Raw genomic sequence first — 27208 nt, forward strand, 5'->3', positions numbered from 1 at the left:
TTTGAATTTGGCTAGGGTAAGAATGAGATGTTTGTTAGGTATGATTCAAATGACCAACTAGGGTGCTTTTATCAAACAAAGTTTATTGAAGTATACAGTTAACATATACAGAAAGAAATGAGCAATAACTTTTACCAATACACACAAGAAAAAACAACCATGATGTTGTATAAACCTTAACAGCTAAACACTGTTCCAACCAAACAAATCCCATAAACAAAAATGAACAAGAACGGCCAAAAGCATATGCCTCCAGGACCCTAGCAATAGCGGAATGGAGGTACGCCTTGATCGAAAAAGGACTGGCCATAATTTTCGCAGTAAAGAAATTCCACCAGTACCTATATGGGCAGAAATTCACGATCATCACTGACCACAAACCATTTCTGGGTGTACTCAAGCAGGACAAAGCAGTGCCACCAATAGCATCAGCCCAAATCCAGCACTGGGCATTAACAATAAACCAGCAAGTTATAACATTAAACAGTACCAATAGCTAATGCTGTCCTTTAATCAATAACAGACAACTCCCTCACAATAAGAAAGGGTTTGTTGTGGGTTTTTTAACTTTCCAGGGCATTGCCCTCCATTTCTCCCCTTCCGAGGGTTCTGCTCTCGGGACTGCACTTTCCGAGGCTGACCCTCTGGGGGTTACCTCACAGTACAGTAACAAATGTCTCCATCACAATAAAATGGCCATTGAGAGTCATCTGGAATCCTCCAGCGTTTCACTCTCTGGATTTTCACCTACCCGATTAGCTTCCTCGCTTCTAACCGGAGATTAATCTATCCAGAGGTTGCCTTATCCAAGGGATAAACCATCCGCACTACAGGCAATCCACAATGATAGATTATAAAACAACAAATAATATTAACACAATAACATAACAAACAACTCTATTACATTGGAAATAAGCATTATCGATCATCTGCAACCCTCCAGGCTTCACCGCACGGGTTTTTTACCCTGCTGGGGTGGGAGAAACCCTCCTGAGGTACTTTTGTCTGGGGGTTACACCTTACGTATTTTTGGCTGGGGGGTGGGAGGCAGGGGAGAAAGCCACCTCAGAGCTACTCTATCCAGACCTCCCTTCTCGGGGAGAGAGGAGCTCCCTAGGGTACTCTGACAGGTCCCCTTCTGGACATTCTCCCAGAGAATGGGGACCCTCCAGTGTTATTCTGTCCAGAGTATACAGAGTGCTAGCAGTTAGTAGACTGCATTCAGAGTGCTTTCAGTTAGCAGTCTACACTAGGAGTTCCAGAGGAACTGACACTCCTGGTTAAGCACAAAGCAAGAGGCTTCCTGATTGGCCCATCAATTTGCCCTTTAATCAGGGAGTTCATATTCTAACAGGCCAACCTCAATTCCCTGATTAAAGTTGTTACACACAAACAAAGACAATCTTGAAGACTCCAGTTACGAATTCGCAAAGCACCAACAGCAGAATTTTCACTCCAAGACGACAAAGAAACATGCTGCCAGCTAACCAGCAGAATTTCCAATACAGGAAGAGGGAGAGAAATACTGCTTTTCAGTCTGATGTCCAAACACCAAAGCTAAAACAGCAGCCAGCAGCCCAAGTGAAAGTGAAACCTTGAATTCACTATGAAAAAAAACTGTCCAAAACCAGTCATTAATTCCAAGTCGATGCATTAGGCCCAGATTAAAACAAAACCCCATTTAAGCCATTGCAGCAGCAATAAAAGGATTTCTAGCAGACAGCCCGGCAACAATGAAACCAAAAGGCATGCTTACAAACTGCAGAGAACATAATTTAAAAACACACATTTCTTAAAGGTATACTAGCATCACAGACAGAAGAGCCAAATGTCAGAGGTAAGGAGAGAGTAGAGTGACTGCCCTTGACATCGAGACAGCATTTGACTGAGTGTGGCATCAAGGAGCATGAGTGAAATTGGAGTCAGTGTTCCTCAGTATAGATTGCTTGTGCAGCAGCATCGTTAACATAGAGCAACTCTGTGATGCGGACTGGTGCATCTTTGTTTTGGATCTCAGGCAAGCTAGTTTTTTTTAAACTCATGTAAGGGATGTGGCTTCACTGGCTAGGTCAGCATTCATTGCCCATCCAAATTGTTCTTGAGAAGGTGGTGATGAGCTGCCTTTTGAACTGTTGTCGTCCATGTGGTGAAAATCATAGATTCATACAGGTTTACATACAGGTTTGCGGATAGCGAAGAGCATTGTCGGGCAATACAGCAGGATATAGATAGGCTGGAAAATTGGGCGGAGAGGTGGCAGATGGAATTTAATCCGGATAAATGCGAACTGATGCATTTTGGAAGAAATAATGTAGGGAGGAGTTATACAATAAATGGCAGAGTCATCAGGAGTATAGAAACACAGAGGGACCTAGGTGTGCAAGTCCACAAATCCTTGAAGGTGGCAACACAGGTGGAGAAGGTGGTGAAGAAGGCATATGGTATGCTTGCCTTTATAGGACGGGGTATAGAGTATAAAAGCTGGAGTCTGATGATGCAGCTGTATAGAACGCTGGTTAGGCCACATTTGGAGTACTGCGTCCAGTTCTGGGTCGCCGCACTACCAGAAGGACGTGGAGGCATTGGAGAGAGTGCAGAGAAGGTTTACCAGGATGTTGCCTGGTATGGAGGGTCTTAGCTATGACGAGAGATTGGGTAGACTGGGGTTGTTCTCCTTGGAAAGACGGAGAATGAGGGGAGATCTAATAGAGGTATACAAGATTATGAAGGGTATAGATAGGGTGAACAGTGGGAAGCTTTTTCCCAGGTCGGAGGTGACGATCACGAGGGGTCATGGGCTCAAGCTGAGAGGGGCGAAGTATAACTCAGACATCAGAGGGACGTTTTTTACACAGAGGGTGGTGGGGGCCTGGAATGCGCTGCCAAGTAGGGTGGTGGAGGCAGGCACGCTGACATCGTTTAAGGCTTACCTGGATAGTCACATGAGCAGCCTGGGAATGGAGGGATACAAACGATTGGTCTAGTTGGACCAAGGAGCGGCACAGGCTTGGAGGGCCAAAGGGCCTGTTTCCTGTGCTGTACTGTTCTTTGTTCTTTGTTCTTACATCATGAAAACAGGCCTTCAGCCCAACTTGTCCATGCCGCCCAGTTTTAACCACGAAGCGAGTCCTAATTGCCCGCATTTGGCCAATATCCCTCTATATACCCATCTTATCCATGTAACTGTCCAAATGCTTTCTAAAAGAAAAAATTGCACCCGCTTCTACTACTGCCTCTGGCAGCTCATTCCAGAGCTCACCACCGAGAGAAACAATTGCCCCTCTCGACCCTTTTGTATCTCTCCTCTCTCACCTTAAACCTATGCCCTCTAGTTTTAGATGCTCCTATCTTTAGGAAAATATGTTGACTATCTCCCTTATCTATGCCCCTCATTATTTATAGACCTCTAAGATTCCCCTAAGCTTCATACACTTCAGGGAAAAAAGTCCCAGTCTATCCAGCCTCTCATTACTCAAACCGTCAAGTCCCAGTAGCATCCTAATAAATCTTTTCTGCATTCTTTCCAGTTTAATAATATCCTTTCTATAATAGGGTGACCAGAACTGTACACAGTCTTCCAAGTGTGGCCTTACCAATGTCTTGCACAACTGCAATAAGACATCCCAACTCCTGTATTCAGTGTTCTGACCAATGAAACCAAGCCCGAATGCCTTCTTCACCCCTGTCCACCAGCGACTACACTTAAGAAGCTATGAACCTGTACCCCGAGATCTTTGTTCTATAACTCTCTGCAACACCTTACCATTAACTCAGTAGGTCCCACCCTGATTCGATCTACCAAAATGCATCACCTTACATTTATCTAAATTAAACTCCATTCGCCGCCTTTCATCAGCCCACTGGTCCAATTGATCAAGTTGCAATCCTAGATAACCTTCTGCACTATCCACTGTGCCAATCTTGGTGTCATCTATAAACTTACTAAGCTTGTCTCCTAAATTTTCATCCAATCATTAATATATAACTAATAACAGTGGACCCAGCACCGATTCCTGAGGCATACCACTGGTCACAGACCTCCAATTTGAAAAACAACCCTCTAAAACTCAATTAAATTCGAGATGATTTTGCACACAAAGTCATGCTGACTGTCCCTAATCAGTCCTTGCCTCTTGCCTAGAGGAATTCCCCAGTGCATCATTGGGTTACTGTAATTGCGACCCTGGGAAACCAGAACGTTCAGGGGACTCAAAACTGTTTCTCTCTCCACATATGCTGCCAGATCTACTGAGTCTTTCCAGCACGCATGTTTCTATTTCAGATGTCCAATATCCTCAGTACTTCACTTTTATAATTTCAAAGTGCTTTTAAAAATAGGCTCAAAAGGAATAGTGCATTAAACTCAAAATTAATAAAATACAGCTGGCCTATATATTTTTGACCAATGTACTTCACTCCAATCGAAACCGAAGCCCCCGGTTTAATTTAGGACTACCAGTCAATAGGAACCTACTACACTGCGGTAACCACCACGAGGGGTGAGCAGGAAGTCTTTTATTTTAAAAATAAAACGCAAAGATACTTTGCTGCTCACCTTGATCGTCAGATAGTGCTTCTCCTGAGCCCCCGCCACCTTCTGTCTCATCGAAATCTATGTCAACAAAATGCGGATCATGGAGTACATCTCCTCGTCGCTTGCAAACCCTATTTCGTCCCCGGGCAACAAGGTTTTCAAAATCCGTTTTTATCTCGTCTTCGGAATCCATAATACTCCTCCTCCCGGATCACCTAGATAACAACCAGCGGTCAGCAATCCACCCTCCCTAAGGGCATAAATACTCAAAGTTTTATGACGCTTCATGTGATGCAATAATTAAAGTGCTTCTGATTTTGTTTCGTTAACAGAATGACGATATTTGAAACAATAAAGTATTATGTAGAGGATTGGGTTAAAGTATCACCGATATAAAATCGTTGGAAAGATTATTTCCGATAACTCATAACAAAATCATTTATCAGAGGTTTACTAAATTGGAATTGCAAATGCAATCAACCTTTCAAAGGAATGTGGACCCTTTACCTAACTATCTTGTCACAATGAGCACTGGTGTCAGGTTTCCTATTCTATTCTCTCGCGGACGTTGCACAGATTTTAAAAAAAATATTAACCAGAAAGGAAAAGTAATCAAGGTCAAAAATTCGAATGTCTAAAAGAAGGGACGTCTGGTCTTCGGCCCCTTTTGTATATAGAATCAATTGCCAGAACAACTGGACAGATGCAAATACAGAAGAGGACTGGGAAACGGATCCAGATGTGATTAACTACGGCAGCGACAGATGGGGAAGATTTAGTCAGACTTGCAGCGTGGAATCAATATCATCAATAGCTACAGGTGAATTGAGAATTACAGCAAAATTATGGCATTTGAGGAAATGTAGGTTGGCGTACAAAAGCAGGGATTATGAAAAGTAAGTGGAAGTGTCGCACACTAGTTTTAAAAGAATCTAGATCACCGTTTTACACTGCCAATTGTATCCATATACAAAATTGAACCCAGGTTCTGTAAAAGTTCTGCATAGACTGTAGAAGCTTTGAGGTATATAAAAAGGAAAATATTAGCAAAAACAAATATGGGCTCACCAGAGGCTGAGACCGGAGAATTTATAATGGGGAATAAGGAAATTGTGCAGAGACTCAACACATGCTTATAAGAACATAAGAACATAAGAAATAGGAGCAGGAGTAGGCCATCTAGCCCCTCGAGCCTGCCCCGCCATTCAATAAGATCATGGCTGATCTGACGTGGATCAGTACCACTTACCCGCCTGATCCCCATAACCCTTAATTCCCTTACCGATCAGGAATCCATCCATCCGCGCTTTAAACATATTCAGCGAGGTAGCCTCCACCACCTCAGTGGGCAGAGAATTCCAGAGATTCACCACCCTCTGGGAGAAGAAGTTCCTCCTCAACTCTGTCTTAAACCGACCCCCCTTTATTTTGAGGCTGTGTCCTCTAGTTTTAACTTCCTTACTAAGTGGAAAGAATCTCTCCGCCTCCACCCTATCCAGCCCCCGCATTATCTTATAAGTCTCCATAAGATCCCCCCTCATCCTTCTAAACTCCAACGAGTACAAACCCAATCTCCTCAGCCTCTCCTCATAATCCAAACCCCTCATCTCCGGTATCAACCTGGTGAACCTTCTCTGCACTCCCTCCAATGCCAATATATCCTTCCTCATATAAGGGGACCAATACTGCACACAGTATTCCAGCTGCGGCCTCACCAATGCCCTGTACAGGTGCATCAAGACATCCCTGCTTTTATATTCTATCCCCCTCGCAATATAGGCCAACATCCCATTTGCCTTCTTGATCACCTGTTGTACCTGCAGACTGGGCTTTTGCGTCTCATGCACAAGGACCCCCAGGTCCCTTTGCACGGTAGCATGTTTTAATTTGTTTCCATTGAGATAGTAATCCCATTTGTTATTATTTCCTCCAAAGTGTATAACCTCGCATTTATCAACGTTATACTCCATTTGCCATATCCTCGCCCACTCACTCAGCCTGTCCAAATCTCTCTGCAGATCTTCTCCGTCCTCCACACGATTCACTTTTCCACTTATCTTTGTGTCGTCTGCAAACTTCGTTACCCTACACTCCGTCCCCTCCTCCAGATCATCTATATAAATGGTAAATAGTTGCGGCCCGAGTACCGATCCCTGCGGCACGCCACTAGTTACCTTCCTCCAACCGGAAAAACACCCATTTATTCCGACTCTTTGCTTCCTGTCGGATAGCCAGTCCCCAATCCACTTTAACACACTACCCCCAACTCCGTGTGCCCTAATCTTCTTCAGTAGCCTTTTATGGGGCACCTTATCAAACGCCTTTTGGAAATCCAAAAACACCGCATCCACCGGTTCTCCTCCATCAACCGCCCTAGTCACATCTTCATAAAAATCCAACATGTTCGTCAAGCACGACTTTCCCCTCATGAATCCATGCTGCGTCTGATTGATCGAACCATTTCTATCTAGATGCCCTGCAATCTCCTCTTTAATAATGGATTCCAGCATTTTCCCTACTACAGACGTTAAGCTGACCGGCCTATAGTTACCCGCCTTTTGTCTCCTTCCTTTTTTAAACAGCGGCGTAACATTAGCCGTTTTCCAATCAACCGGCACTACCCCAGAATGCAACGAGTTTTGATAAATAATCACTAACGCATCCACTATTACCTCTGACATTTCTTTCAATACCCTGGGATGCATTCCATCCGGACCCGGGGACTTATCCACCTTCAGTCCCATTAGTCTACCCAGCACTGCCTCTCTGGTAACATTAACCGTATTAAGTATTTCTCCTGCTGCCAACCCTCTATCGTTAATATTTGGCAAACTATTTGTGTCCTCCACCGTGAAGACCGACACAAAAAACTTATTTAAAGACTCAGCCATATCCTCATTTCCCACTATTAACTCCCCCCTCTCGTCCTCCAAGGGTCCAACATTCACTCTAGCCACTCTATTCCTTTTTATATATTTATAAAAACTTTTACTATCATTTTTTATATTAATTGCTAGCCTAGCTTCATAGTCTATCCTTCCTTTCTTTATCGCTTTCTTAGTCTCTCTTTGTTGTTTCTTAAATTTTTCCCAATCACTTGTTTCTCCACTATTTTTGGCCACTCTGTACGCAGCTGTTTTTATTTTAATACTCTCCTTTATTTCCTTCGTTATCCACGGCTGGTTCTCCCTTTTCTTACAATCCTTGTTTTTTGCTGGAATATATTTTTGCTGAGAACTGAAAAGGATCTCCTTAAAAATCCTCCACTGTTCCTCAGCTATCCTACCTGCCAGCCTGCTCTCCCAGTCTACCTTAGCCAATTCATCCCTCATCCTATCATATTTCCCTCTGTTCAAACAGAGGACACTGGTTTGGGACCAAACTTTCTCCTCTTCCATCTGAATCAGAAATTCGACCATATTGTGGTCACTAGACCCAAGAGGGTCCTTCACAATAAGATCCTTAATTCTACCTACCTCGTTACACAATACCAGATCCAAAATAGCTCGTTCCCTCGTCGGTTCCGTAACATGCTGTTCAAGGAAACTATCCCGACAGCATTCTAAGAACTCTTCCTCCATTCCACCCTTACCGACTTGAGTCTGCCAGTCAATGTGCATGTTGAAGTCCCCCATGATTATTGCCGTTCCGTTTTTACACGCATCCCTTATCTCCTTGTTTATAGCCCTCCCTACCTCAACATTATTATTTGGGGGCCTATATACCACACCTACTAGTGTCTTTCTCCCTCTACTATTCCTCATCTCTACCCATAATGATTCCACGTTTTGTTCCTCAGAGCCTATGTCATCCCTCAGTACTACCCTGATATTATCTCTTATTAATAGTGCGACCCCACCACCTTTTCCTTCCTGTCTATTCTTCCTAAACGCCTGATACCCCTGGATATTCATCTCCCAGTCCTGGTCACCTTTCAGCCACGTTTCTGTAATGGCCACTAGATCGTACCCACTCGTGCTGATTTGGACCATCAACTCATTTACCTTGTTCCGAATGCTTCGTGCATTCAGGCAAAGTGTCCTTATTCCAGCTTTTATCTGGACCCGCTTTGATGAGTCGCGAACACCCTCTCCCTCTACTCCCTTATCTAAATTACCGCCTTCATTCACTTGCACCCTCTCCTCTACCATTAATTTTGTAATTCCCCTTACCCCTGCATCCTCCACCCCATCAATTAGTTCCTTGATCCTAGTCAACTCTTCTAGCTCCCCTCCCCCCAACCTATCTAGTTTAAATTCTCCCCAGTAACCTTAGCCAACCTACCGGCCAGGATATTGGTCCCCGTGTGATTCAAGTTCCACCCGTTTTTTGTATACAGATCACCCCTGCCCCTAAAGAGGTCCGTCCAGGAACCTGAATCCCTGCCCCCTGCACCAGTCCCTCAGCCACACATTCATCTTCCACCTCACTCCATTCCTGCCCTCACCTTCCCGTGGCACAGGCAGTAATCCTGAGATTACTACCTTTGCTTTCCTCTTTCTCAGCTGTCTCCCTAATTCCCTGTACTCCCTTTTCATGACCCCTTCTCCCTTCCTACCCACATCAGCGGTACCAATATGTACCGCTACCTCAGGCTCCTCTCCCTCCCACCTCAGGATTTCCGGGACGCGACTAGCGACATCCTGGATCCCGGCCCCAGGGAGGCAGACCACCATGCGAGAATCCCGCCTACCTCCGCAGAAACGCCTGTCTGTCCCCTTCACCATCGAGTCCCCGATTAATACCGCTTTTAATAATTATGTGTCCATCTTCACAGAGGAAGGGACAAAAAATCTCCCAGGAATACTAGAGAGTCAAGGGACTGGCAAGAATGATGAACTGAAAGAAACTAGAAATTTCAGGGTGGTGGCCATAATCTTCCAGTCTTCTCTAGGCTCCAAGGAGGTGCTAGAGAACTGGGGAAATTGTAGACATTACGCCCTTGATCAAAAACGGTTGTAAGGATAGCACAGCAATTACAGGCAGGTCAGTTTAACATCAGCAGTGGGCAAGCTTCTACAACCAATTATTCAGGATAGAATCAGTCATATGAAAAATGTTGGTTGATTAAGAGCAAGCATAGATTTCTAAAGGGCAAATCATGTTTAACTAACTTGGAGTTTTTTGAGGAGTTAACAAAGGGTTGGTGAGATTAATCTTGTTGATGTAGTGTACATGGACTTTGAGTTTGAGTGCCACAGAATAGACTTGTGAAAAAAATTATAGCTTGTGAGAAAAGTTTATAACTATAGAAAAGTTATTCCAGTTATAACTGGAATAGGAGGGAAAGTAGCAACATAGATTCAAAATTGGCTGAATAATAGGAAGCAGAGTGTAACGGTCAATGGATATTTTTTGCACTGGAGGAACGATTGTAGTGGTGCTCCCCAGAGATCATCATTGGGACCAGACCACTGCTTTACCCAATATATATTTGAGGATGATGCAAAGGTGGAAGGGTTGTAGGGAGGATATAAATACTTTAGTGAGATAATGACAGGTTAAGCAAGTGGGCAGGAAATCAGCAAATGGAACCAATGTGAGAAAATGTGAGATTATTCATTTTGGAAGAAAGAATGAGAAGGCGGATTATTATTAAAATGGAGAGAGACTACAGACAGCTGCAGCACAAAGGGACTTGGGGGTCCTTTTTCATGAAACCCAGAAAGCTAGCATATAGATGCAGAAAGTAATAGGAAAGGCAAATGGAATGCTGGCTTTTATTTCAAGGGGACTGGAGTATAAAAGTAAAGAGGTGCTGCTGCAGCTGTACAAGGTACCAGCAAGGCCATATTTAGAATACTGTATACAGTTTTGATCCTCTTATTTAAGAAAAGATATATTACCATTGGAGGCAGTACAGAAGAGGTTTACGAGAAGAGGTGTGGAGGGACTGTCATTTGAGGAAAGATTAAACAGGTTGGATGCCCTTGGACTTCAAAAGAATTAGAGAAGATATGATTAAAACATACAAGATTCTTAGGAAGTTAGACAGGGTAAATATAGGGAGGATGTTTTCGCTCATGGGAGAATGTCAGACCAGAGGGCATAGTCGTAGAAAAAGGGGGTGCTCGTTAGAACAAGATGGATTGAGAGTGGTGAATCTATGGAATTCTTTACCGCAGGAAGCTGTGGAAGCCAAGTCCTTGAACATTTTCAAGGCTGAAATCAATAGGTTTTTAAATCAATGGGCGAGTAAGGGTTATGGAGATGAGGCAGGAAAGTGGACTTGGTGAGCATTAGATCAGCCATGATCTTATTAAATGGTGGAGTAGGCTCAAAGGCCCACTCCTGTCCCTATTTCTAGTGGTCTGAAGGTCTTAGAGATCTTGATGTGTAGGGAACAGTTTCAAAGTTTGTGGATCACACAAAGCTTGGAAGTATTGTAAACTGTGAGGGCAGTGTAGAACTTCCAAAAGGACAAAGACAAGTTGGTGGACAAAGAACAGTACAGCACAGGAGCAAGCCGTTCGGCCCTCCAAGCCTGCATGGATCACGTTGTCCTATCTAGACCAAACGCTTAAATCCCTCCATTCCCCATCGGTTCATGTGTCTATCCAGATAAGTCTTAAATGTCGCTAACGTATTTGTCTCAACCACCTCACTTGGCAGTGCATTCCAGGCCCCCACCACCCCCTGTGTAAAAACTTCCCCCATACATCTCCACTGAACCTCTCCCCCCTTACCTCGAAGGTATGCCCCTTGTAATTGTCATTTCTGCTCTGGGAAAAAGCTTCCAACTGTTCACCCTATCCATACCCCTCAATTTTATAAACTTCTATCAGGTTGCCCCTCAGCCTCCGTCTTTCTAAGGAGAACAATCCCAGTTTATTCAATCTCTCCTCATAGCTAATACCCTCCATACCAGGCAACATCCTAGTAAACCTTTTCTGTACTCCCTCCAAAGCCTCCACGTCCTTCTGGTAGTGTGGTGACCAGAATTGGACACAGTATTCCAAATGTGACTGAACCAACGTTTTATATAACTGTAACATAACATGCCAACTTTTGTACTCGATGCCCCGTCCGATGAAGGCAGGCCTGCCATATGCTTTCACCACCACCTTTTCCACCTGTGCTAACACTTGAGGATCTGTGGACCTGTACTCCCAGATCTGTGTCTATGCTCCTGATGGTTCTGCCATTTACCTTATAGCTCCCACCTGAATTGGATCCACCAATAAAATTGGAGTGGGTAGATAGGTGGTAGATGACATTTAATTTGGAAAAGTGTGAGGTTTTGTAGGAAGAACATGGGAGAGACAATATAAAATAACAGGTAAAATTCTAAAGTGGGGGCGGGGGGGGGGGGGGTGGGGGTGCAGAGCAGAAGGACCAGGTTGTATATGTATAAATAAGGGACAGCTGGGTGTTTATTATAGACCCCCAGATAGTCAGCGGGAAATTGAAGAGCAAATTTGTGCGCAATTCGCGGAGGGGTATAAAAATAATGAGGGTAATTATACAAAGAACAAACAAAGAACAATACAGCACAGGAACAGGCCCTTCGACCCTCCAAGCCCGCGCCGCTCCCCGGTCCAGAATTGAATCCTGAATCCAGGATCCCCGCCCAATTTTCCAGCCTATCTACATCCTAATATCCTATCCACCGAGCTGTCCCTCACAGCTACGATGCTTTGTTCATCACAACCTATTTACTCACCCCCACCCCCCCATTCCAGACCATGTGATCTCCAGGGAGAGGCGAAAACCCAGAGTGAAAAACCCCAGGGCCAATATGGGGAAAAAAAAATCTGGGAAATTCCTCTCCGACCCCCTGAGGCGATCGAAACGAGTCCAGGAGATCACACTGGCCCTGATCAGAAAATGCTTCCCAACCCTATTCATTTCCACTTCTGCTTTACGAACACCATCTGAATTCCCTGCCCCCGAGACAGGTTCCCAACTACCCGCAGTCTCGCTCTGTACTGGCACCAGCAAGATGATCATAGAATGAAGCCTTGAAACGAGAAACAAAGAACAATTAGCCCGCGCCGCTCCCCGGTCCAAACTAGACCACTCTTTTGTATCCCTCCATTCCCACTCCGTTCATATAGCTGTCTAGATAAGTCTTAAACGTTCCCAGTGTGTCCGCCTCCACCACCTTGCCCGGCAACACATTCCAGGCCCCCACGACCCTCTGTGTAAAATATGTCCTTCTGATATCTGTGTTAAACCTCCCCCCCTTCACCTTGAACCTATGACCCCTCGTGAACGTCACCACCGACCCGGGGAAAAGCTTCCCACCGTTCACCCTATCTATGCCTTTCATAATTTTATACACCTCTATTAAGTCTCCCCTCATCCTCCGTCTTTCTAAGGAGAACAACCCCAGTTTCCCCAATCTCTCCTCATAACCAAGCCCCTCCATATCAGGCAACATCCTGGTAAACCTCCTCTGTACTCTCTCCAAAGCCTCCACGTCCTTCTGGTAGTGTGGCGACCAGAACTGGACGCAGTATTCCAAATGCGGCCGAACCAACGTTCTATACATCTGCAACATCAGACCCCAACTTTTATACTCTATGCCCTGTCCTATAAAGGCGAGCATGCCATATGCCTTCTTCACCACCTTCTCCACCTGTGACGCCACCTTCAAAGATCTGTGGACTTGCACACCCAGGTCCCTCTGCGTCTCTACACCCTTTATGGTTCTTCCATTTATCGTGTAGCACCTCCCTACATTATTCCCACCAAAATGCATCACTTCGCATTTATCAGGATTGAACTCCATCTGCCATTTCTTTGCCCAAATTTCCAGTCTATCTATATCCTTCTGTAGCCTCTGACAATGTTCCTCACTATCTGCAAGTCCTGCCAGTTTTGTGTCGTCCGCAAACTTACTGATCACCCCAGTTACTCCTTCTTCCAGATCATTTATATAAATCACAAACAGCAGAGGTCCCAATACAGAGCCCTGCGGAACACCACTAGTCACAGGCCTCCAGCCGGAAAAAGACCCTTCCACTACCACCCTCTGTCTTCTATGACCAAGCCAGTTCTCCACCCATCTAGCCACCTCCCCCTTTATCCCATGAGATCCAACCTTTTTCACTAGCCTACCATGAGGGACTTTGTCAAACGCTTTACTGAAGTCCATATAGACCACATCCACGGCCCTTCCTTCGTCAACCATTCTGGTCACTTCTTCAAAAAACACCACCAGGTTAGTGAGGCATGACCTCCCTCTCACAAAACCATGCTGACTATCGTTAATGAGTTTATTCCTTTCTAAATGCGCATACATCCTATCTCTAAGAATCTTCTCCAATTATATTTGGTGATTTCAACTTTCCCAACATTAATTAGGATAGCCATCATGTTAAGAGCTTAGATGGTGTAGAGTTCTTAAAATGTATACAGGAAAACTCCTTAGGTCAATATGTAGAGGATCCAACAAGGAATGGCACAGTGCTGGACCTAATTTTGGGGAATAAAGCCAGACAGGTCGTTGGTGTGTTGGTGGGGGAGCACTTTGGTGACAGCGACCACAACATGGTTCAATTCAAATTTGTTATGGACAAAGAAATTGACAAATTGCAGAAAAATGTTTTGGATTGGGGGAAGAGTAGATTTTAACAAAAATAAGGCAGGATCTGGCCAAGGTAGACTGGAACAAGTTACTTGTAGGAAAATCTACAGAAGAGTAGTGGGAGATGTTCAAAGATAAAATGAGGAGGGTACAGGCCCAACATGTTCCCTCTAGGGTAATAGGAAGGTGTAGCAAACCCAGAGAACCATGGATGACCAGAGACATCCAGGATACAACGAGATGAAAAAGAGAGGCTTTTAACAAGAGGAGTTAGTCTGCGGAAGCATTAGTGGAGTACAGAAAGTGCAGGATAGAGCTTAAGAAATCAATTAGGAGAGCAAAGAGAGGATATGAGAAAGCTCTGGCTGGTAGAAGTATGGAAAATCCTAAGATATTCTATAAGTAGATCAATGGATAAGAGGATAACCAGGGAAAGAGTAGGCCCATTAAAGATCAAGGGGGAAATCTGTGTGTGGAGGCAGAGGACATCTGTCTTCACCCACAAGAATGAGGTAGTTATGGAACTTGGGGAGAGAAACTGAGATAACTGGAGCAAATTATCATAGAGAGTGACAGAGTTGTGAAGGTATTGGCAGGCTTAATAGTGGACAAATCTCCAGGTCTGGCTGAATTGTGTCTTTGGCTGTTGTGGGAGGTGAGGGAGCAAATTGCAGGGGCTCTGACCCAAATTTCTAATTCCTCCCTGGCCACCAGGGAGATGTTGGATTTATGTCACATTATCAGTAACCCGCACAGCTTGCCTCCTGGGCTTGTAGAATCTCACTAGCTGTTCTTTAACCTGTGTTTAATGTTCCCTCCACCCACATTGTCTGTACCTTTAAGACCTGGCTGGCTGTTGGATTCACATTCTAATCAGTATTCTGCAACTTGATTTTGTCTGTTTGCACTGTTTGAGAGCACATTTCCACTCCATCTGACGAAGGAGCAGTGCTCCGAAAGCTTATGGTATTTGCTACCAAATAAACCTGTTGGACTTTAACCTGGTGTTGAGAGACTTCTTACCGTGTTCACCAGGGAGATGCCAGAGGACTGGAGAACTGCCAATGTGGTCTCACTATTTAAGAAAGTTTGTAGAGACAAGCCAGGGAACTACAGACCAGTGAGTCTCATGTCTGTGGTTGGGAAACTACTGGAGAAGATTCTGAAGGAAAGAATCTATCTCCATTTGGAGGGGCAAGGTTTGATCAGGGATAGTCAGCATGGTTTTGTCAGAAGGAGATCATGCTGAACAAATATGACTGAATTTTTTGAGCATGTAACCAAGTGTGTAGATGAGGGTAGTGCGGTTGATGTAGTTTACATGGATTTCAGCATGACTTTGACAAAGTCCTACATGGGAGACTTATTAAGAAGGCAAATACACATGGGATAGAAGATGATCAAATCAGGTGGATTCATAATTGGCTTAGTGGTAGGAAACAGAGGGTGATGACTGATGGCTGCTTCAGTGACTGGGGGTCAGTGACCAGTGCTATACCACAGGGATCTGTGCTGGGTCCCCTATTGTTGGTCATTTATATAAATGACATAGATGACTATGTGGGGTGTAGAATCAGTGAGCTTGCCGATGACACAAAGATTGGCCGGGTGGTTAAAAGTGAGGTTGAGTGTCTTGGGTTACAGCAAGATATAGACGAGATGGTCAACTGGGCGGTTAAGTGGCAGATGGAATTTAGCCCTGAAAAGTGTGAGGTGATGCACTTTGAAAGGAGTAATTTGACAAGGAAATATACTATGAAAAGTCTGATACTGGAAGGTTCCGAAGAACAAAGGGACCTTGGCATGTTTGTTCATAGATCTCTGAAGACAGAAAGGCAGGTTAATAAGGTGGTGAAAAAGGCATATGGCACACTCGCCTTCATCAGTTGAGGTATAGATTACAAAAGTAGAGAGGTCATGATGGAGTTGTATAGAACTTTGGTGAGGCCACAGCTGGAGCACTGTGTGCAGTTCTGGTCACCACATTATAGGAAGGATGTGATCGCACTGGAAGGGGTGCAGAGGAGATTCACCAGGATGTTGCCTGGGATGGAATGTTTAAGTGATGAAAAGAAGTTAGATAGGCTTGCATTGTTCTTTCTGGAGCAGAGAAGACTGAGGGGTGACCTGATTGAGGTGTTCAAGGTTATGAGGGCATGGACAGGGTGGATAGGGAGCAGCTGTTCCCCTTAGTTCAAGAGTCCATTACGAGGGGACACAAGTTGAAAGTGAGGGGTGGGAGGTTTAGGGGGGATTTAAGGAAAAACTTTTTTTTACCCAGAGGGTGGTGACAGTCTGGAATGTACTGCCTGGGAGGGAGTTGGAGGCAGGATGCCTCACATCCTTTAAAAAGTACCTGGAGGAGTATTTGGCATGCCATAACATTTAAGGCTATGGGCCAAGTGCTCGCAAGTGGGATTAGATGGGAAGGTCAGGACCTTTCATGTGTCAGTGCAGACTTGATGGGCCAAAGGGCCTCTTCTGCACTGTAGTATTCTGTGATACTGTAATGCTGCAGCAACGTGTGTGGTATTTGACACTAATGGATGCTGCAGTCAAACCAAAACATCATTCTATCCATTGCACAAATTAATAATGCGGTATGTCAATTTCAGTGTCACTGTGATACTATGTATGTCGGCTGTGTGTCTCAACGTCTGGCATTTTGTATCAAACAGCCTGTCCCAGTGCTGTTTGCAACAGGCATGGTACAGACCATAACCAACTAGCCTGTGCTTGCAAAACTGAAAGTACAATATACAACATTAGACATGATTCTGTGATTGGACATTTGCTAAATAATCCTTTGTGCTAAGAATACACAAACAACCTATTTAAGATTGTCAGTCAGGCTCACGTTCAGTCAGTCAGGTGCAGTAGCCTGCACTGGAAACCACGTAAACTAATACTTAAGGCACTGTTCTTTGCAGACAGAAAGAACATGTACACACATTGGAATACTAAGCCCATGTTAGCTGTCAATGTAAATGACGACGCAGGCCAAGAGGTTCTCACCGACAAGATCTCATTTTCTGATTTGACATAATGAGGGTGCTGCCCAGGAAAGTCGGGACCCTCATTTTAATAATGTGTACACATTACAGAGAAATAGGTGCTGGAAGTCTTAAAGCGCATCAAGGTAGATAAATCCCCGGGACCTGATGAAGTGTATCCCAGGATATTGTGGGAGGCTAGGGAGGAAATTGCGGGTCCCCTAGCCGAGATATTTGAATAATCGATAGTCACAGGTGAGGTGCCTGAAGAATGGAGAGTGGCAAATGTTGTACCTTTGTTTAAAAAGGGCAGCAGTGAAAAGCCTGGGAACTACAGGCCAGTGAGCCTCACATCTGTGGTGGGTAAATTGTTGGAAGGGATTTTGAGAGACAGGATCTACAGGCATTTAGAGACACAAGGACTGATTAGGGACAGTCAGCATGGCTTGAGTTTTTTTGAAGAGGTAACCAAGAAGGTAGATGAGGGCAGTGCAGTTGACGTTGTCTACATGGACTTTAGCAAGGCCTTTGACAAGGTACCGCATGGTAGGTTGTTGCATAAGGTTAAATCTCACGGGATCCAGGGTGAGGTATCTAAATTGGCTTCTGTCAAGGTGGTTGTAGAGGGTTGTTTTTCAAACTGGAGGCCTGTGACCAGCAGTGTGCCTCAGGGATCAATGCTGGGTCCACTGTTATTTGTCATTTATATTAATGATTTGGATGAGAATATAGGAGGCATGGTTAGTAAGTTTGCAGATGACACCAATATTGGTGGCATAGTGGACAGTGAAGAAAGTTATCTCCAATTGCAACAAGATCTTGATCAACTGGGCCAGTGGGCTGACGAATGGCAGATGGAGTTTAATTTAGACAAGTGCAAGCTGATGCATTTTGGTAGATTGAACCAGGGCAGGACTTACTCTGTTCTGTAACTGTCCCCAACGCCCTACCATTAACTAAGAGATCTAGAGGTACATGTTCATAGCTCCTTGAAAGTGGAGTCACAGATAGACAGTGGTGAAAGCGGCATTCGGCATGCTTGGTTTCATCGGTCAGAATATTGACTACAGGAGTTGGGATGTCTTGGTGAAGTTGTACAAGACATTGGTAAGGCTACACTTGGAATACTGTGCGCAATTCTGGTCACCCTATTATAGAAAGGATATTAAACTAGAAAGAGTGGAGAAAAGATTTACTAGGATGCTCCCGGGACTTGATGGATTCAGTTATAAAGGAGAGGCTGGATAGACTGGGATTTTTCTCTCTGGAGCATAGGAGGCTAAGGGGTTTATAAAATAATGAGGGGCATAGATCAGCTGGATAGTTAATATCTTTTCCCAAGGGGAGTCTAAAACTAAAGGGCATAGGTTTAAGGAGAGAGGGGAGATACAACAGTGTCCAGACGGTGATGAGTGTCTGGAACAAGCTGCCAGAGGTAGTAGTAGAGGCGGGTACAATTTTGTCTTTTAAAAAGCATTTAGATAGTTACATGGGTACGATGGGTATAGGGGGATATGGGCAACTGGGATTAGCTTTGGGGTTTAAAAAAAGGGCGCATGAACAAGTTGGGCCGAAGGGCCTGTTTCTATGCTGTAAACCTCTGACTAATAAATGATATCATTAGCGAACTACCCCACTGTCACTTCCACCTTTATTCAAAATGTGAACCAAACAACCACACCTCCAATGGGAATATTGGAGGTAAATGCGCAGGTCGTCACTACTCAAAGATTCCAATTGAGCTGGGGCACCAGAGAGGATATGGGGCAACCAGCTAAGTAATTCTTGGGGCTGGTGGGTCATGGATTCCTAAGTTTGGGGGCAGGAGCTGCTGCTCACAGGCCTGTGTAGGCCTCCATTATTGTGGTACTCTTGGTCTCTGAAGCAGGGGTTTTCTCTCAGATGCTAAGTATTGAGCTGAACCCAGCTAAATACAAAGACTCGCAAAAGACAGTATGCTGGTTAAAGACATTTTTGTTGACCAACACGTGCCGGGAGAAAGGCAGCTGGACATGCCAACTCCTTTCTGAAGTTTACAATGCAAAGGCAAAACGGTTATACATTTTCGAAAATTCCTTTCTCCCACCTACCCTGTCATCCTAACTGAATGCTCCAATCACATTAGTGCACATTTACCTCGGCCAATTGCATCTTACCTTCTAGCAGAATTAGGAATTCATTGGTCTATAGGACCCGGAAGTTCCTACCCACTGTTACTAAGCCACCTCACTTACGTAACTTCATAAGGTTCAATGGTTGCTTTCTCATCATAAGCCAGAGTTGAAAAGGTGATGTTCCAACTGTCTCACCCTGCCTTCTTCTCAGTAGAAATTGAATACTTTATAGACTTTGTGCATACTTCTATTCATTTTCTAAAGTATGAGAACTTACAATCTCCATGACTTTCTTCTGATAACATAACTATTCTGTGACTTATTGTTCCCAAAGAATGTGGCCTGTCTGGTTTAACTCACTTCCCATTATGCTCCAGGGCAGTTTGCATTTTGGCCAAGGCGCACAATAGATTTAAACAAGTATTTTTGAATGTAAAATACATGTTTAATTTCTATAACAGTAGTTATCAGTGTCTGTGCAATTAGTACCTTTGCATAAAATAAGTTGCACTTGCTGCACAACCCCTTGGGCGTTGCCCCTCAATGGGGGACAGCACCTCCACTTCTCCTCCACTGCATCCAGCAGGCAGACCTGCTCAACCTCTGACAACCTGGGGGCACTTCTCGTGTGCCATCTTCCTAATGTGACTGCCTGTGTGTCCATAATTGCAGCTTATATCCAGCTCTGCCTTGTTAAGGGAGTCCAGGTGCAGTCAGTTTGGGCCACTCATGGGCCGTTAGCTAAATTTAATTGTGAATAATGTACATGCAACCTGTTTTCAAACAAAGAAAATTACAGCACAGGAACAGGCCCTTCAGCCCTCCAAGCCTGCACGGACCATGCTGTCCATCTGAACTAAAATCCCCTCGTCTTCCACGGACCATATCCCTCTATTCGTGTATTTGTCAAGATGCCCCTCAAAAGTCACTATCATACCTGCTTCCACTACCTCCCCTGGCAGCGAGTTCCAGGCACCCACCACCCTTTATGTAAAAGACTTGCCCTATACATCCCCTTCGAACTTTGCCCCTCACACCTTAAACCTGTGCCCCCTAGTAATTGACTCTTGCACCCTGGGAAAAAAACTTCTGACTATCCACTCTCTCCATGCCCCTCGATCTTGTAGACTTCTATCAGGCTGCCCCTCAACCTACGTGGTTCCAGTGAGAGCAAACCAAGTTTCTCTAACCTCACCTCATAGTTACTCTCCTCCATACCAGGCAACATCCTGGTAAATCTTTTCTGTACCCTCTCCAAAGTCTCCACATCCTTCTGGTAGTGTGGCGACCAGAATTGAACAGTATATTCCAAGTGCGGCCAAACTAAGGTTCTATAAAGCTGCAACATGACTTGCCGATGAAGGAAAGCATGCCATATGCCTTCTTGACTACCTTCTCCACCTATGTTGCCACTTTCAGTGATCTGTGTACCTGTACACCCAGATCCCTCTGCCTATCAATACTCTTAAGGGTTCTGTCATTTACTGTATATTTCCCATCTGCATTAGATGTTCCAAAATCTCACATTTGTGCAGATTAAACTCCATCTGCCATCTCTTCGCCCAAGTCTCGAACTGATCTATATCCTGCTGTATCCTCTGACAGTCCCCATGGCTATCCCCAATTCCACCAGCCTTTGTGTCGTCCGCAAACTTACTAACCAAACCAGTTGCATTTTCCTCCGAATTTATATATATTACAAATAGCAAAGGTCCCAGCACTGATCCCTGAGAAACACCACTAGTCACAGCCCTCCATTCAGAAACACCCCATTCCACTGCAACCCTCTCTTCTATGACCGAGCCAGTTCTGTATCCATCTTGCCAGCTCACCTCTGATCCTGTGCGACTTCACCTTCTGTACCAGTCTGCCATGAAGGGACCTTGTCAAAGGCCTTACTGAAGTCCATGTAGATAGCATCCACTGCCATACCCTCAATCATTTTCGAAACTTGATCAAGTTAGAGAGACACGACCTCTCCTTCACAAAGCCATATTGCCTCTCGCTAATACGTCCATTTATTTCCAAGTGGGAATAAATCCTGTCTTGAAGAATCCTCTCCAATAATTTCCCTACCACTGACGCAAGGCTCACCGGCCTGTTTTTACCCAAATTTTCCCTTGCTACCCTTCTTAAACAAAGGAACAACATTGGCTATTCTCCAATCCTCTGGGACCTCCCCTGTAACCAGTGAGGATGCAAAGATTTCTCTCAAGGCCCCAGCAATTTCCTCCCTTGCCTCTCTAAATATTCTGGGGTATATCCCATCAGGCCCTGGGACTGGTTTGTCTTCATGTTTTTCAAGACCCCAATACCACCTCCTTTTTATTTCAATATGACCCAAATGATCTACACACCCTTGTCCAGAATCATCATCCACCAAGTCCTTCTCTTTGGTGAATACTGATGCAAAGTACTCAATTAATTCCTTGCCCATTTCCTCAGGCTCCATGCATAGATGCCAGATCCATTCCCCAATACCAGGTCCAGTACAGCCCCTTCCCTAGTTGGACTATCAACATACTGTTTCAAGAAGCCCTCCTGAATGCTCCTTACAAACTCTGCCCAATCCTTGCCCACAGAACTAAGAGAACCCCAGTCAACATAGGTGAAGTTAAAATCACCCACCACAACAACCCTGTTACTTTTACACCTTGCCAAAAACTGCATACATATCTGTTCCTCTATCTCCTGCTGGCTGTTGGGAGGCCGATAGTCAACCCTTCCTATACACCCTTCCTATTCCTGAGCTCTACTCATATTGTCAAGGTTTCTTCCTGCTGTAAAGCTGTGATATTCTCCTTATGTGGAGATGCCGGCGTTGGACTGGGGTAAATACAGTAAGAAGTTTAACAACACCAGGTTAAAGTCCAACAGGTTTATTTGGTAGCAAAAGCCACACAAGCTTTCGGAGCTCTTAGCCCCTTCTTCAGGTGAGTGGGAATTCTGTTCACAAACAGAGCTTATAAAGACACAGACTCAATTTACATGAATAATGGTTGGAATGCGAATACTTACAACTAATCAAGTCTTTAAGAAACGAAACAATGTGAGTGGAGAGAGCATCAAGACAGGCTAAAAAGATGTGTATTGTCTCCAGACAAGACAGCCAGTGAAACTCTGCAGGTCCTCGCAACTGTGGGAGTTACAAATAGTGTGACATGAACCCAATATCCCGGTTGAGGCCGTCCTCGTGTGTGCGGAAATTGGCTATCAGTTTCTGCTCAGCGACTCTGCGCTGTCGTGTGTCGCGAAGGCCACCTTGGAGAACGCTTACCCGAATATCAGAGGCCGAATGCCCGTGACCGCTGAAGTGCTCCCCAACAGGAAGAGAACAGTCTTGCCTGGTGATTGTCGAGCGGTGTTCATTCATCCGTTGTCGCAGCGTCTGCATAGTTTCCCCAATGTACCATGCCTCGGGACATCCTTTCTTGCAGCGTATCAGGTAGACAACGTTGGCCGAATTGCAAGAGTATGTACCGTGTACCTGGTGGATGGTGTTCTCATGTGAGATGATGGCATCTGTGTCGATGATCCGGCACGTCTTGCAGAGGTTGCTGTGGCAGGGTTGTGTGGTGTCATGGTCACTGTTCTCCTGAAGGCTGGGTAGTTTGCTGCGGACAATGGTCTGTTTGAGGTTGTGCGGTTGTTTGAAGGCAAGAAGTGGGGGTGTGGGGATGGCCTTGGCGAGATGTTCATCTTCATCAATGACATGTTGAAGGCTCCGGAGGAGATGCCGTAGCTTCTCCGCTCCGGGGAAGTACTGGACAACGAAGGGTACTCTGTCCAATGTGTCCCGTGTTTGTCTTCTGAGGAGGTCGGTGCGGTTTTCTGATATTCGGGTAAGCGTTCTCCAAGGCGGCCTTCGCGACACACGACAGCGCAGAGTCGCTGAGCAGAAACTGATAGCCAAGTTCCGCACACACGAGGACGGCCTCAACCGGGATATTGGGTTCATGTCACACTATTTGTAACTCCCACAGTTGCGAGGACCTGCAGAGTTTCACTGGCTGTCTTGTCTGGAGACAATACACATCTTTTTAGCCTGTCTTGATGCTCTCTCCACTCACATTGTTTCGTTTCTTAAAGACTTGATTAGTTGTAAGTATTCGCATTCCAACCATTATTCATGTAAATTGAGTCTGTGTCTTTATAAGCTCTGTTTGTGAACAGAATTCCCACTCACCTGAAGAAGGGGCTAAGAGCTCCGAAAGCTTGTGTGGCTTTTGCTACCAAATAAACCTGTTGGACTTTAACCTGGTGTTGTTAAACTTCTTACTATATTCTCCTTAACCAGTAGTGCAATTCCCTCATCCCTTTTACATCCCCCTCTATCCTGCCTGAAACATATGTGGCCTGGAACGTTCATTATGAAGTGCTTTGAAAATTATGAAGGGCTTCAAAAGGTGTATAAGATTTTGATGGGTATAGATAGAGTGAATGCAAGCAGGCTTTTTCCGCTGAGGCTAGGGGAGAAAAAAACCAGAGGGCATGGGTTAAGGGTGAAAGGAGAAAGGTTTAAAGGAAATATTAGGGGGGACTTCTCCACGCAGAGAGTGGTGGGAGTGTGGAATGAGCTGCCGGATAAAGTGGTAAATGCGGGGTCACTTTTAACATTTAAGAAAAACTTGGACAGGTTCATGGATGAGAGGGGTGTGGAGGGATATGGTCCAAGTGCAGGTCAGTGGGATGAGGCATAAAATGGTTCGGCACAGACAAGAAGGGCCAAAAGGCCTGTTTCTGAGCTGTAATTTTCTATGGTTCTATGGTTAGTCATGGCACGAATCAACTCCAGCCTCCCGAACTACCTGGATCCACTACAGTTTGCCTACCACCGCAACAGGTCCACAGCAGACGCCATTTCCCTGGCCCTGCACTCAACCGTGGAACACCGAGATAACAAGGACACCTATGTCAGACTCCTATTTATTGACTACAGCGCAGCCTTCAACACTATTTCCACGAAACTCATTTCCAATCTCCGTGGCCTGGGCCTCGGCACCTCCCTCTGCAACTGGATGCTGAACTTCCTAACTCAGACTACAATCAGTAGGGATAGGCAACACCTCCGCCACAATCATCCTCAACACTGGTGCCCCACGGTGTTCTCAGCCCCCTACTCTACTCCTTATACACCCATGATATGCAGCCAAATTCCCCTCCAATTCGATTTTCAAAATTTGCTGACGACACCACCATAGTGGGTCAGATCTCAAACAATGATGAGAGAGTACAGGAATGAGATAGAGAATCTGGTGAACTGGCACAGCAACAATAATCTCTCCCTCAATGTCAACAAAACAAAGGAGATTGTCATCGACTTCAGGAAATGTAAAGGAGAACATGCCCCTGTCGACATCAACGGGGACGAAGTAGAAAGGGTCAAGAGCTTCAGGTTTTTAGGTGTCCAGATCACCACCAACCTGTCCTGGTCTCCCCTTGCTGACACTATAGTTAAGAAAACCCATCAACGCTTCTATTTTCACAGAAGACTAAGGAAATTTGGTATGTCAGCTACAACTCTCACCATCTTTTACAGATGCACCATAGAAAGCATTCTTTCTGGTTGTATCACAGCTTGGTATGGCTCCTGCTCTGCCCAAGATCACAAGGAACTACAAAAGGTCATGAATGTAGCCCAATCCATCACACAAACCAGCCTCCCATCCATTGATTCTGTCTACACTTCCTCGGCAAAGCAGCCAGCACAATTAAGGACCTCATGCACCCCAGATATTCTCTCTGCCACCTTCTTCCTTCGGGAAAAAGATACAAAAGTCTGAGGTCACGCACCAACTGACTCAAGAACAGCTTCTTCCCTGCTTTTTAAACTTTCTACCTGGCTCCCTAAACTGCTGCAGGACCTCGTCACTCTTCCTACCTATGGCGTTAGTACCAATATGTACCACGAACTCTGGCTGTTCACCCTCTCCCTTCAGAATGTTTTCTGCCCATTCAGATACATCCAGGACCAAGGCACGAGGGAAACAACATACCTTCCTGGAGTCTTTTTCATGGTAAGAAGTTTAACAACACCAGGTTAAAGTCCAACAGGTTTATTTGGTAGCAAAAGCCACACAAGCTTTCGGAGCTGCAAGCCCCTTCTTCAGGTGAGTGGGAATTCTGTTCACAAACAGAGCATATAAAGACATAAACTCAATTTACATGAATAATGGTTGGAATGCGAATACTTACAACTAATCAAGTCTTTAAATGATTGTCTTTGTAATCATTGTAAGCCTTTAAAGACTTGATTAGTTGTAAGTATTCGCATTCCAACCATTATTCATGTAAATTGAGTTTGTGTCTTTATATGCTCTGTTTGTGAACAGAATTCCCACTCACCTGAAGAAGGGGCTTGCAGCTCCGAAAGCTTGTGTGGCTTTTGCTACCAAATAAACCTGTTGGACTTTAACCTGGTGTTGTTAAACTTCTTACTGTGTTTACCCCAGTCCAACGCCGGCATCTCCACGTCTTTTTCATGTCCATAGAAGCATCTATTTGTAGCCGTAACGATAGAGTCCCCTATAACTATTGCTCTTTGTCCCTCCCTGCTGAAGAACAGAGCCAGCGGTGATGCCACTTCTCTGGCTGCTGCTGTTATCCCCTGATAGGCCATGCCCCCCAATAGTATCCAAACAGTAAACTTGTCAGAGAGGGGGACAACCACAGGGGATTCCTGCACTGACTGCCTGCCCCTTCTAACAGTCACTCATCTATCTGCCTGTACCTTAGGTGTCACCACATCACTAAAACCCCTGTCTATGACACTTTCCACCACCTTCATGCTCTTAACTGCATCCAACTACTACTCCAACAAACCACACAGTCTGCAAGGAGCTGCAATTGGATGCACTTCCTGCAGATGTAGTCATCAGAGATACTGGAAGCATCACGGATCCTCCACATCGCAAGTGCAGCACTTAATCCCACTGACCGACATTTCTGTCACCAATTAAATTATTTAAGAAAATTTATTAAACTCTTACCTTCATTTAGATTTATTTGGTAGCACAAGCTTTCAGAGCATTGCCCCTTCATTAGGGGAGTTTGTAAATCATGCACCTGATCAAGGGGCAACACTCTGAAAGCTCATACTACCAGATAAACCTGTTGGACTTTAACCTGGTGTTGTGAGACTACTTACTGTGCCCACCCTAGTCCAACACTGGCAACTCCACATCTTCACTAATCACTGTAGATATCCGAGGTAGGTCTTTATATTACTTACTTTCCCAGAATGCTCTGGATCTCTCCCTGGAAATTAACAGTTACAAAGTGATGCGCGATAAATCACACAGGAGGCTGGATGTACCCGGGAAATAAAGGCTCTTATTACCAACAATAACGGAGCTACTATATACAACATACAATCCCAGACTAAAGGGTCACCAGGCAGAGCAGTGACCTTTATACCTCTCCCGGAAGGCGGAGCCAACTGGAGTGTACCATAGGACTATATTACCAGGTAGAACAGCCCAACCCTAACCCCAACAGTAACATATCTACAGACTCATAGTGCTGGCCAAACCATGGCTCAGCACTCCTGGTGGTAACCAACAATGGTTCACCACACAAAGCAAGAAGAAGCAAAACAAAAGGGAAAAAAAAACCTCCTCCCGCTCTGCACCAAATTACCACACTGCTCCAAATTTCAATCCCACACTGATTGCCCCCACTCAGGTTGTGTCACTCTCACATGCATAAAATTTACTGACAGTGTGCTTATGCTCTCTTTTATATCAAGCTCAGCTGGGCTGAGATGACTCACACGCCAGTTAGGCTTCAAACAGGAGAATGCAATTAGGCTTCAGGTGATTGACAGATAACTGCCACTCAGCTATTTGGTTTATCATTTAATATTCCTCTACTTCCCACTTTTTCTCCTCTCCACTCTCAATTTCAAGGTTCGAATCCTCCCGCCAATCTAATTTAAACCCTCCCCAATCATCCTAGGGTCATCAGCAGCAAAGATTACTCAGCGGACAGATTCTTTAGTCCAGTTTGCTTCAGGCACCTGATCTATTTCCATTCT

General features: G+C 44.9%; 1 protein-coding gene across 2 annotated transcripts in view; it reads right to left on the bottom strand.

Moving 5' to 3' along the window:
• Positions 1 to 27208, bottom strand: part of LOC144504882 (uncharacterized) — a 168095-nt gene that overhangs the window by 127990 nt on the left and 12897 nt on the right. The window contains exon 2 of one of the 2 annotated variants that reach the window (XM_078230634.1): positions 4556 to 4749. The exons of the other annotated variant lie outside the window; for it this stretch is intronic. Within the exon in view, the coding sequence (XP_078086760.1) occupies positions 4556 to 4727 (172 nt within the window). The 5' untranslated portion in view covers positions 4728 to 4749. The remainder of the gene's footprint in view (positions 1 to 4555; positions 4750 to 27208) is intronic. 2 annotated transcript variants of the gene reach the window in all.

The sequence above is a fragment of the Mustelus asterias genome, chromosome 2 (genome assembly GCF_964213995.1).
Source record: "Mustelus asterias chromosome 2, sMusAst1.hap1.1, whole genome shotgun sequence".
Lineage (NCBI taxonomy): Eukaryota > Metazoa > Chordata > Chondrichthyes > Carcharhiniformes > Triakidae > Mustelus > Mustelus asterias.